The 12,910-nt window shown below is 39.5% G+C and overlaps 1 protein-coding gene and 1 long non-coding RNA gene across 3 annotated transcripts in view; one reads left to right on the top strand and one right to left on the bottom strand.

Annotated features, from left to right (window-relative positions):
* Positions 1-1,364: 1,364 nt before the first annotated feature.
* GYG1 (glycogenin 1) overlaps positions 1,365-12,910 on the bottom strand; it is a 46,682-nt gene continuing 35,136 nt past the window's right edge. The window contains exons 6-12 of one of the 2 annotated variants that reach the window (XM_037407367.1): positions 11,013-11,187; positions 10,439-10,601; positions 7,264-7,356; positions 6,539-6,665; positions 3,157-3,376; positions 2,456-2,506; positions 1,365-2,219 (exon numbers count right to left, since the gene is read on the bottom strand). In XM_037407367.1, coding sequence (XP_037263264.1) covers positions 2,055-2,219; positions 2,456-2,506; positions 3,157-3,376; positions 6,539-6,665; positions 7,264-7,356; positions 10,439-10,601; positions 11,013-11,187 — 994 coding nt within the window. In that variant the 3' untranslated portion in view covers positions 1,365-2,054. The remainder of the gene's footprint in view (positions 2,220-2,455; positions 2,507-3,156; positions 3,377-6,538; positions 6,666-7,263; positions 7,357-10,438; positions 10,602-11,012; positions 11,188-12,910) is intronic. The other variant, XM_037407369.1, reaches the window with a different exon arrangement.
* The window catches only part of LOC119156925, a 28,420-nt gene continuing 19,165 nt past the window's right edge, over positions 3,656-12,910 (top strand). The window contains exons 1-2 of the long non-coding RNA XR_005107316.1: positions 3,656-4,657; positions 7,064-7,153. This is a non-coding gene — a long non-coding RNA (uncharacterized LOC119156925). The remainder of the gene's footprint in view (positions 4,658-7,063; positions 7,154-12,910) is intronic.

The following is a 12,910-nucleotide window of genomic DNA, read 5'->3' on the forward strand; positions in this document are numbered from 1 at the left end:
ACTAACTATATTTGTTAACCCAAAACATGCAGGTTTTAATCTTAATCAGCATCTCTCCTTATCTTCTTGTATTAACGTAACAAAACTTAACATGCTAAACCAAATTTTCAGGCTGGTATAATCTCACGCTTTTACACTTTCAGTTCTCTCCAACTGAGCTTAAAAAGAAGTAATGCACCTACTCTCTAGTATGAATACAGACAAGGGGAGAAAAAACTAAGACTCTTCAGCTGTCTTCAAAACAGTATTTTACCATTTTCAGTAAGTATTTTGTGAGCATGCAGAACTCCCGATATTTCTACTTGTTGGATGAAGTAATACTTTTGTCACTACAGATTGTAACTAGTAATCCCTCCTGCTTTCACACTTCAAATTTACCTGTTAAAGAAACCCAACACGGCAAAAGAAAAACCCATACAGGAAAAGGCTAGTTACAACTGGGAGTTCAGATGCTATGTAGTTCTAAATAGCTACAAGCTACTTTGGTTTGGACCTCATCTTTAGCATTTTTGCTAATTGCTCTAAGATTCCTTAGTCACCATTTAAGTAGTGAAAACAAGTTAAAACAAACTAACTCTCATACCCGGTTTACATCTTCTGCTTTACCAGCAAATGGCGAGAACTTGTTGATTATTTTATTTCTAGGCTAAAAGTTTAGCACCCTCACTCGCTTCCTGCCAAAACCCTCATTTATCAGGAAATAATGAAATACTATTTTTGTAGTGTTTCTGACTAGTACAGAGTATAGCTGTCGAAGACAGAACACAAAGTCATACAGTTCTGTTTAGACTTGGCTAACAGGTGGATCTGAAACTTAGTACAGGTAACAGCCAATCTCTGTCTTTTCTTCAGCATGCTTTTGTTATTGTGGTATTTTTACTGCTTTTCCATGTGCCTTAGAATACAATGTGTAGCCCGAGTGTGGCAAAAGAGCCCTTTCTTTCTTATACTTTCTGCGCACATGGAAAGAGTAGTTTTCCTAATCAGGATAGGTACAGTTACTTAAGCAGCTATTTAGTCTTTCTTTGCCAAAACAGCGTCACCATTCTGGTTAAAAACAAGTTCACAGTGTACACTGCTTGCATTAGGGATGATCTTTCTTTGGTCACCGAAAGAAAGATGCCCTTTTCCCAAGCTTCATGTTGCTTATGTAAGTAGCTTCACAGCAGGTACTTCCTCCACTGCCCTGTCTATAATTAGGCAAGCTAATAAAGGCGACTGGCCCTATAGAGCGCCCTGACAAATGACTATATAACCTGTAAATAATTACAGAACTAAAAGCTGGACATTTGTTAATGATAGCTAGAGTAACATTAGCAAAGCCTAAAGATTATACCTCTTGAGTATTTTAGTTAGACTGCTTCAGAGCTCCCTTTTTTTTTTTTTTTTTGTTAATTGCTTGAGAGTTTAGGGAAGCCAGAAATGCATGACAACTTTTTATTTTTGTATCAAGTGCAACATTGCAAGTAAAAGATAAAACTCGGTTTACTAGTCCCGTAGTATACAGAACTGAAAAATGCATTCTGCCATGCTGTAGGCACTGTGCGTAAGAACCTGGTCAAAACTTCAGTGCAATTGTGACTGTAAGAGCAAAGCAGTGCTATGACTGTTACATCTGTATGTGTCCCAGTGTCATGAAAACATTTATGGTAAAGCAGAATGGCTACCACTCTAGTGTATGAGCAATCCCATGAATTAGATTTTACATCTAAAACAGCAAGCAAAGGAATCAATGCTAATCACCTTAATGAGGTGAGGTAACAAACCCAGTTTCAAGGAATATGTTGAGCCAATTGATCACAACAGAAGAAAATTTAAGCTGAAAATACCTGGTTTTATCTAGTAGGGAGAATTGGAATTTGGGCAGTAATAGGTGGCCCAAGGAATTCTGCTTCCTAGCTTTTGCTCAGTCTTCTTCTGTAGCACTGCAGAGGCCTTCAGCCAAGAAGTTTTTCATCAAGCTACTAGCAAGTGTAACTGACCACCATCTACACCTTTCTAGCTGTTAGTTCTGGAACAAGTCCTTGCATCACCACTGTTTGAGACAGGCATTTCTACTGAAGGTAGGTATCAAGTTTCTTCTTGATGTTGTCGAAGGAATCCACTCCCATATAGTCAGCTTGGCCCTGTTCCCACCGTTCCTTGCGTTCCTCTGAAGATACAGTTGGTAATACTGGTGCTGATACTGATATGTGGGACACTGCCTCTGTAACCTCTGCCTAGAAGAAAAGGCAGAGTAAAAACATACATAAATACTTTGCATAGCTAAAGTGAGCAAGTAAAATGGGCCGTAAAATGGGACAATGAAGTAGATGCTCTCATGCGCAGCAGCAAGCATTGGCAATGGGCAGGGATTGTGCAGCTTTCCTAGCAAAACAACAAAGCAGAGTTACAGAATTAGCAGGGAGGAGCGGGGGGGAAGGGACCAAAAACATAATGTTTAAGTTCTTCATACCTCTCTACAGAAGCCACAAGAGAAAGCCAGAGTATAGACCAAGCCCGATAGCTGCAAATAGTTCAGTAGAAAGATGCAAGATTATCAGGAGAAAGCACATATTAAAGAGATCAGTAACTTTGGTCTTAGAAAGGTTGAGAACTTAAACTGGCCCATGTACTAAGCTAAGACTATAAAGTCTGCAGATGGCATGCTGCTAAGCTCTCTGAATGAGAACTAGAGTTGGAAGCACTACTTTGGCTTTGATAGGTATTGGGACTCATCACTGCTAGTCTACGTAAGTACTCATTCTCTAGTTATCCTAGGCTTACCTAGATTTATTTCACCATGCAAAATCTGTACGTACAGACTGCATGCTGAACTGGAGTTCCTCTGCTTGAGAACTTTATTAGCTGCAACACATTAAGAGTTAGGGCCCTTCTCTGTACATATTAAAGAAGTTAGTACAGTATGATTTCTGGTGCACTGTTAGCTACTTACATAGCTTGTTTTAGGCAAGCAGACAGCTCTGTTCCAGACCACTATACCATGCTTCTCTTTTGTAGTGTTATTTATTCTAAGCTTAAAAGAACAAAACCAAAAACCCTGCATCCCACAAACTCCATGCTTTGAGTTGGACGGAGGGAAGGGAAATTAGTGCAATGGTAAAGAACCTATCATCCATACTTCGGTAGTTTGTACAAGAACATTAAAACACGTACCATGTTTACACCTGTAGTAATGTCATTAACAATTCCATGCTGTTCTAGTAATGGCAAAACATCAGCTATATAGGTATCCCACCACATGTTGAGGAATTCTGGGTGAACTATTTTAGGGGCGTCCATGTTGCCTTTTATGCTTTTTGTTCTGGAGTCATATGTATAGTTCCATGGCTTTGTGCTTCCCAGGAAATGCACCACTTTAGTATTTGCACCAAACCTGTTGGACAGAAGAAGTCAGAATCTGCAGTTTGAGCAGGCATCTAGAAAACAAGAGCTTTGACTGGCAGACATGGCTGTTTTTAACCTGCAGTTTCTGTAGCTGTCCAGAAAATAAAAATATGAATATATTAAGGAGGCTAAACTAAATGATCAAACTGCCAATGTCTACTGGGACTGAAAGCATTTCTACACAACAGAAAAAACGCAAACAGAATTCTATGTTACACTACTCGGAATACAGCCAAAACCTAATGGTCTGGGCTATTTTAGTACTTACAGCCAACTCAAGTCATTACGAAGAATGATGTCCATAGCTCAGGAGATAGCAGTCTCAAGCAGCCATTGCAATCGGAACTGGTTTTAAAAGTGAAAAAGATTCTACTCCAAAGTCAGTGATCCAGACAGTGAGGGATTACAAGCATTGTGTAGAGAAGGGTCAGTGTTAATAAGAGTTACCCTTTTAGTTTACAGCCCTATAAAAAAGGATTATTGGAAGGCCCTGTTGCAGAAAAACTGTGTCCCTGCAAAAATACTAGCTTTGTATAAACTAGGCATTTCAGAGGACTTTTGATCTTGGTGCAGCAGGGTCTTGCTAGACAACTAACCATTATTTTCTAAATAGCCTCGGTTTAGGCATGGGTGGGTTTTGTGGGGGTGGTGGGGCTTTGTTTGTTTCCTTTTAAAACTATTTTAACTCAGTTTTCAACATGGGCTTCTAGCTTTGTCCCAAATGTTACCAGTATGTTCTTCTGCATTAAGACTGCAGATGAGATGTAACCCTTCTGAAGTAAAGAACCTGACACTGGAAGAGACAGCATTCATCCCATTTTTCGATGATCCCAGAACTAAAGTTCAGCTTCAGTCAGTTTTGTGAAGAAGCAATACCAGCCTCTCTGGTAACAGTGACTGCCTCACCTAGTTCAGTTTGTGTCACGTTACGATTTCTTCTCAATGTAATATGATTAAAATAGATAATAATGCCAAACACGTTTGTCTGCATTGGTTAAGCACACCTTGGCCATTCTGACCAGGATCCAGCTGTTTAAGTAGCTTTACATACAGAGACAATGCAGGTGTGTTTCAAAACTTTGGAATATTCAAAACAAGACAGTATACATTTGGGCAGGGGTTTTTTGCACTATTGTAAAATCCTTGACTATTTCAATATTCACATTCAGTGTTTTAACCACAACTGATTTTATTGCAGAATGAAAACAGATGCATGTGTGAAAAAGGCCAAGTATTTGCCCTAATGGCAAAAAAAATCTGTCTTCACAAGGTCAGTTCCTGGGCTTTAACTTTAAACTCTGTATGTCAAGATTTGGCGTAAGAAGACTTCCTTAGTTTTATTAACTGTCACAGCACTACTTACAGCCTGAGTTTGCTTCATCTTAGGCTGCTGCTGTTCTGAGGAAAGTTGGTCATTGTTTAAAAAGCAAGGCTATTTAAACCAGAGAATGCCTAAGAAGTGTTATGTTACACTTGCTGCAAATGGAGAATTGTATTGTTAGTATTCTGTCCACTTAAGACCTGTAAAACAGTTGACAGATGCCAAGCTTCTACGGTGTTTTCAGTATATGCTTTCTAGATACTTTCTACATCTGCAATACTTCCTTTTGACATTTAAGCTCAACTGTCAGGAAGCTTTATGTCCACACTGGCCTCAGCAACTAATCTGTCTTTCCCCATCTCCCAGAAAAGTCCTTCATCAATGTTTTGAAGTTAGAGAGCATTTGTCATGAATTGGCATTTTCCTTTGGAAAAAGGATTACTGAGACTGCTGTGAAATCTAGTCTCGCTGTACAAAGCTGTGAAAAACTTAGCTATTGATGTCAGTAGGTTTAAATTTCACTTTATTCCAACTGCTGATTATCAGGAGTATAGCTGCTGATCTAACCAAGGGGAATTGTTTCACCTACTGAGCAGGGCATTCTACTTAAAAGGGCTGCACTTCTAGCATTCTGCTTCTGAAGGTCTGCTGAATTCAGTTAGGCAATTGATTCAGTCAGTTAAATGGAATTTTTGTCAAGAGTCTCCAGATCTAATTACTCTTCTGTGGCAACAAGGTCATTTGTAAATGTAAGGTCATGTAACTAACAACCAGGCGGCCATGGAAGGAGAATATACTTTACAATAGATGTTAGCTTATCAAATGCTATCCAACTACTTAGTCATTTTTAGGCTAGCATGTATTTCTTTAAATAAGTGTTCCACTTTTAGCATGACAGGATTTAAAATGGTATTCTGATCACAAGACATAGTTCCATCTTGAGCCAGCAACTGTCCTGCTTATGCTAGCCGCTGCTTTAGACGCTAGTAACCTGATGTCATTCAGAGATCAGATTGGTTTTATGCAATTGGTACTTCCCCTTCCCCCACCTCCCCGCCCCCAACTTTTGCAGCTCTTAACGAATAAGAATTTCTGTGTAACATTTCAGCTTTCCATGCTTCCCTCACTTCCTTGTTTAGTATACCCTGCCACTGACATACAGTTTACTCACATCTCACACTGCTAGCTAGGGAAGATACAGCCATTTTCCTTATACAGAAAACATGTAATGCAATGGTGGTTGGCTGTAGACTTTGTTCCATCTTGCTATCTAGAAAGACTGTGGGGAAAGAATTCTAGCTTTAAACCTGGTGAACAAGGCTTGTTTATTTGAATGGTACAGGTTGATTAGATGGACCATAACTACTGGTTGTGAAATACCCTAAGTAATTTGAGTGAGGAAAAGGCAAGTTATGTAGGTGGGAGCCTACAGTGTACTGGTGGTACTACGTACTGAAGTTCAGCTCAAGCCATTCGAGAGCTACTTTGCCGCCTTTGGTTAGAGCTGTAATAAACACTATCCCATACTGGAGGAGTGGTTCTTCCTTTCACAGGTGATCTGTCAAATGTACTTACTCTAAATCAACTTCAGCATTACCACCAGGGATGAGTGGTTGAAGCTACAGATGCAGCTTTCCCTCTGCCTTTATCATGAGATGATTCACTTAGTATTAATTCAACCCTTTTTTTAAGAGGGGAAACTGTTATACGTTCTTTTAGTGGCCGTAATGGTCTCCCTTTAGAGAAACTCTCTAAGTTCACATTGTGCCTGTTCGTTCTGTTACAAAGTTTATATAAGCTCTGAAAGTCATCTTAGAATTTTGAACTTACGCTTTAAATGCTGGAAGGTAGGAATATACAGAAGTGCTGCTCAAATTATAAATAAATGGTAGATGTTTGCTTATATCTGTTGTTGCCCAGCTGCTGAAGAAGGTGTTTAATAACCCCTGATCTGCACCTGAAAGAGAAAGCATTAATAGGCTACAAGTATCAGATAGCTGTTTTAGGATCTTTTTTATCACTTCACTAATTAAGGTTGGTAAGCAGTTGTCATGTCCAGTAGTTTGGCACAGAGCCCTAGATTTCTATTTGCGAATAACCCTGTAAACCTTCCAGTCTTTGAAAAATCAAAAAAAAGCAGAGAATGAAAAAGATGTTATGTGTGGGGTTACTTTTGCTAAAAGATAGCAAGCTGCTCACAAAACCTGCCTTTCGGTTTCTTTGACAGCTTAAGTTTGAGCTGTAAGTAAGGCAGCAAAAACCAGCACTTGGACAACTGAGTACTGTTCAGCCTTAGGAAAGTTGTAGCTCAGAAGATCAAATGTCAACAACTGGTTTTATTTCTTATGCTTACAGATGCACAACCAACATCTCAACACCAGAGTTAGGATATAAGTTGTCTGTTAGACCAGCAGTCCTGGATGCATCTACCTGCACTGTGATCTGGTAAGGAAAGCACATTCAGTCTGCGACTACCCTAGTAAAACTTCATTAAATCTCCTGACGGGCAGTAGGTGTTCCTAGTTCTATACTAAAAAGCTGCTGACTAGACCTACCATGCTGGGAGAGGTCACATCTTAGTTTGAAAGTAGAGGTTGCAATCAAGTCAAATGAGCGTGAAGTTGTTTGGTATGCCAGTACTAGAGTAGCTTAAAAAAAAAAATAAAAAAAAATATATTGCCTCTGGGCCAAAGCAGACTAGTTTATCAGCAGCTGATAAACGTCTCTACTTAGAAGTAAAAACTACTTATTTATATCCATTTATTCTTTATTGCAGTGAATACACTTAGTCTTCAAGTGCTGGTAGTTCATCTTATGAAACAGATTAAAGGGAGGCCCTCGGCTTTCATTTGCTGTCTTCCCTTCACCTGTAACTGAATTTGCAAGTAGCCTTGCTAAAGAGTAGGTAAATGGGCAGCTTAGAAGAGACAGTGCTTTAATCTTTACTTGTCTAAAGCACTCAGTCCCTGCTGACTCAGGAAAGGTTGTGTTGTTTTTTTTTTTAATTGGCCCATGATTAGATTTAGGGCAGTACTAAGGTATACGTCCTCACTGCTGTTGGGGCAGAAGTATCTAGACAGTGGGCATAAACTTAGATGTACAGGTAGTACACCAACAAATATAAATTCTAAGTATCCTGTGACAGCTGTCAGTATACATGCAGATTGCAGACTGAGACGTTGCCTAGGGACTCAGTCCAGTAATTTCAAACCTCTGACCTGCCTCCTGACCCATAAAGAAAGGAAAGCACTTCTGCAGAAGTTGTGCCCATCACAAGAGAACAGAGTCAGAGAAACCAAACAAGTCTTTACACAGCTATGTTTCATTTTTACTTCTAACTTAACAGCGTGTTAAGAATCTGTTAACAGTAAGATTATCTAAAATATTGGGATGCCGTCTCAGAACAGATAGCTCATAACTGAAAGGGCAGCAACAACATATTTCACTTACTCTACAGGACTTTCATGCAGACTGTTTTACAGACTCGGCTTTTTTTTTCAGATTGCATGCATTTGTGCCAAAGCAGCTACTGTAAGTAGCATTTATCTGTCCTAGTTCAGATTTCCAACAGTAGTCTTGTTGCTAAATGCACCTTAGACATAAGGGGAAAGAATCAGGCAGTAGCTGTATTAGCTACGCATCTACAGATAGAGTCTTGCTGCATTATATCCTTACATGTAAAAGCAACCATTTTAGATAGCAGGCTAAAATGCCAGAGGATTGTCAAAGCAGTAGCAACATTCTTGAGGTATCATCACTAACAGGTTTCTTCCAAAACCAAAAAACATTTTCCTCTCCACTATTAAATGGTATCTAGAATTATTGTGTGACATACTCCTCATTATCTAGAAAGGTGAAGTTCAAATAGACAAAGCAGTTGCTACGTAAGTAGCCATCGTTCTGTTTTTTTCTGGACAACAGCATTACAAAAGATGCCCGTCTACTGTTATAAACATAAAATACCCTGCAAAGTCTTGCGTTCCCTAGTTGCTGCTACTGCAGATGGGGTGCTTAAGAGTTGACTTCAATTATGCATAGCTTGGTAGCATGTCAAGTTTGCATCCCCATCTGCCCTATTAAGGGCGGTGACCCTTCACAGGTGTTTCTTATAGCACTTCCTGGGAACTTTTATTACTGATTAGATCAATTTACATTTAAATCCCATTTCTCCCCACCAAGTTCATGAGCTCAGCAGCAGCTTACGCAGGTAGTGTAAGTCTCCATGGTCTCATTGCTCAGATCAGTGCTATCATTTAATAAAAACTGAATACATTTTAAAAATGAATACAAATGACAGTTCTAAAAATTTTCTACCTAAAACATTAACCCACCATTTTTGCTGTTAAGAGCAACGATTCCTTCATGTTTAGGATACTGAGGAAGTTTCACCATTGTGTGGCTTCAGCTTTCAAGTCAGCAAGTATATTGTGGAAACAGTTCTATTCTTTTAATTGGCAGGGGCCTTAGAGAAGATGGGGTGTGCTAGCAGTCAAGCACAAAGCTCAGAGTAGACAGTCAGCAAGTCTTAGATGTTCCTGGAGCTACTCAACAGCCAATTTGCACAAAGATGTGGGGTTGTTTGGTTGTTTGGTTTGTTGTTGTGCTGTTGTTTGGTTTTTTTTTTTTAATACAAAAATTCAGTACTGCGCTACAGCTTTTTGCTGGTGACCAATCTACACCCAACATCTGAGAACACTCCCAGAGCTATCAACTACTACCTTGTAATGGTCTGTCTGTACCTTGCTACTGACATTCCAGTACTCATTTTCACTAGTTGATTCATACAGTAGCATTAAGCATCCAACTGCAACTAATGTTCTATAGGAGTCCACACAGTAACAGGGATTATTCTGCAGACTAGGAGTGACATCTAGAATTTTTAATTTTTACAAGCTACTGATAAAATAAGACAACAGGCTGGCTGATAACTTTCTATTAATAGTTCCATTTTATGGTCTTACATAGTTTTCTGTAGCTTTTTCTGTTAGACTTTGTTTTGTACCACAGTAGTTACATAATGAAGTTTTGTGACGGCAGACAGTAGTCGTCATTCAGAAGCCTTTAACTATAGCAGTCTTCAAGCAACGTGCATTTACTGCAATGGTATCAGATTCAGGGGACTTGCAGGACTGCAGAACTTGGCTTGTCAAGCTTAAATCTGGCACAGCAGCAGCCAATCTCAAGTGACCTGTAGTGGGAAGCAGCCAAGGCTGCAGGTACTTTATAATGGGCAAAAGACAGTCACCACCCTATAATGACAGGAAGCTATTACATAGCATATGAAGAATAGTTGCATCTCCAAATGGTTGTTTCTCTGAAGCTGCACTCACATTGATCACTACTGTTTTTTTCCACAGCAACCTGAGTTACAACATTCAAGCCTTGTTAGGAATGCATGAAGCACAGTATTGCACTTTCATTTGCTAATGCAGGCACTATGCTTGCTACACCTTAAGATTTCTTGTTACATGATTTCTATGTTGCTAATTGTTACAGCTGCTAGTTTGGAAGCCAAACTCTTAGGTTTATTTAATGAAGTCTGAAAAAAGCAGTTTTACTATGTATTTTGTAACGATAGCCTCTGTTGTGAGAAGGATAGGATTTCTGTGTAGTTACACTGAGTTCAGAATTCTAGCATACAGTCAGTCCCCATGTCACATATGTAGTCACTGAGCCATCCCAACCACTGTTACCATCTTGGTCTAACTTACAATACAAGCTAATACATACCATCAAAGCTGCCTTTCTCTGTGGCAAACTGTAACAGCTGATTGTATGTTTCAATGGAAGGTCGGTAAACAAAAACTCCTGAATTAAAACAGTCAGGCCAGCCTGGATCTGGTGCTGCAGACAGCTCTTCTCTCTCAAAAAGCTCATCGATATTTGACAAAACCTAGTTGTAAGGGGGTAAAAAAATTGTTTTCTGGTTTTTAGGTTATTAATTGGGGTATCATGTTTTAATGGATTTTGACATCCACCTTAAGACGTGAAATGCTTGATGCTCTTGTCTTATAGAAGACAGTGCTTTATGGAGATAGTCCCCATGGAGATAAACTACTTTATAGTTAATTTAGATAAAAAGGCACATACATTTTTAGAGTTACTAGTCCAAATAACAGAAAGACCTCTATTACCCCTCCTCTCAAAAACCCCAAAGAAACAACAAAAAAAGCCCCCAACACCAACTCCCCCCAAAAAAACCCCAAACAAACCCAAACAACAAAACCAAAAACAACCCACAGAAAAAAATCCAACAACCTCCATACCAGGTCAATAAGAGGTATCATGAGACATGACCACTTACCATTGTGTCTGCATCCATGAAAACACATTTTGAAAACTGCGTTAGTTCCCAGCAGTGAAGCTTTGTTAATGTGACACCCAGCTCAGGTCTCTTCATTAATGCCAAGTGTGCTGAATCCCCACTATCCAAGACATTTACCAATATGACTTCATCAAAGACTTTTTCCAGCACTCTCCTGGGGAAAGAGTCAATTTGCAAGATTTAGTTCTTCTGTTATTCCAGCACCAGACCACATGACAGATTCCATAAAGAGAACCAGAGTAAGGGGAAACCTGCCAGTATTTCTTATGCCATCAGTACCAGCTGACTGGTTGTGTGGGAATGCACAAGTATGCTTGTTTGCCTTGAGACTTCTAGTTTGTAATGGGCACATTTTGGGGAACAAATAAGTTTGGGGTTTTTTTCTTCCATAAACAGGGGTTTAGTTGATATTGCTACCAAGTCCAGTAGGTCATGGCTACATAGTACCAACTTTCCACAGAGCTTTTTTTCAGCAAGACTTTGATTTTTGGCAAGTTAACAGTCTACTTTGAGCAGGAAATTAAGAAAATGGGAAGCTGTTAGAATAGCTTGAGCAGAGCAGTAGCTGAATCCTTAACAGCTGAAACATCTGTTTGTGCAATAGTTATTACAACACTGTTCTGGATTTGTGACTGTTAGGGACATCTGACTAGTCCCAGTTGATAAAAATTTCTTTATCCCAATAAAGTTCTAAAGACTCACTTAGTCACAGCTGTGGGCACAGCAGTGTTTTGACCCAGTATCATGTTCACCTAAGGGTGATGAGCTTCCAAACAGTGTAGTGAAATTTTGCGGCAGATATCCAACCTTTGCTTTACTGTCAGAGTAAAGCATTACCATTAGTTCAAGAGAGGTTAAGGAGTTCATGCTGCTTGAAATGTGAAGCATCTGTAAAGTCTCACTATTCCACGGTGCATCATGAATGCTCATCAATTATCAGTACAGTTGGAGCCACAGAGCTTGTAAATGAGTTTTAGATCTCTGCTTTGCAAGGTTGTTTTTATACTGACAGTTTGGTATGTACAATTGCTTCTCCAACTTAAGGAATACCTTGCTAGTGGATACAGAGCGAGAAATGCAAGTTCCAGTAACACTACTAGGTAGGTAGGTATTGCTGGTCAAAGGGCACAGTACTAGCTTGCACTAGCACATGAGCGCATTTATGATTAATACTGAAAAGAGCACACTCACCTAATAGGCTAGGATGAATGTTCCTATATGTAACATCTTTATACTGATAAGGCTGTTTAGCTACCAAGAGATCCCAAGGAGAGTCACCCCATTTATTGTTGAGCCACTTCTCTGCTGTCTCTATGAATTCAGAGATCTTTTCAGAAGAACTTCCCCATGTACAGAATCTTGACCCATCAGCTATATAGTTCATGTAGCTATGAAGTTAACTGGTGGTGGCTTTTTTTTCCACTCTCTTACATGAAGAAAGAGCACCCAGTCTGCTCCACACAGACTACTCTAGAGAGGCTGTAGGATGCAGTTGCCTGTTAATTTCATTTGTGGTACTGTGATGACCTCCTTCGATGCCTCTTCTCTCATGATAAAATTGAAGTGTCTGCTAGATTTCAAGACAGCTATAATATGTTACATTATCTCAATCAGGAATACAACAAATAAATACCAATCCCCTACTCCCAGCTCCACATGCGAGCACACAGTGCTAATGAACACACAGGCAATATCGTATTGATGGACAGTTCTGAGCAGCACTATGGAAGAACAAGGATCCAGTTGAAATATCAGTATCAAGTCACAGTTTAGTGCTCTAAGCACAAAGCATTTGTTAACTCATCATATGGAGGAAAACAACAAACCCCAAACAGTTTCATGCTTGAAGAACTTACAGAATTCCAGATTGTATAAGT

The sequence above is a fragment of the Falco rusticolus genome, chromosome 13 (genome assembly GCF_015220075.1).
Source record: "Falco rusticolus isolate bFalRus1 chromosome 13, bFalRus1.pri, whole genome shotgun sequence".
Lineage (NCBI taxonomy): Eukaryota > Metazoa > Chordata > Aves > Falconiformes > Falconidae > Falco > Falco rusticolus.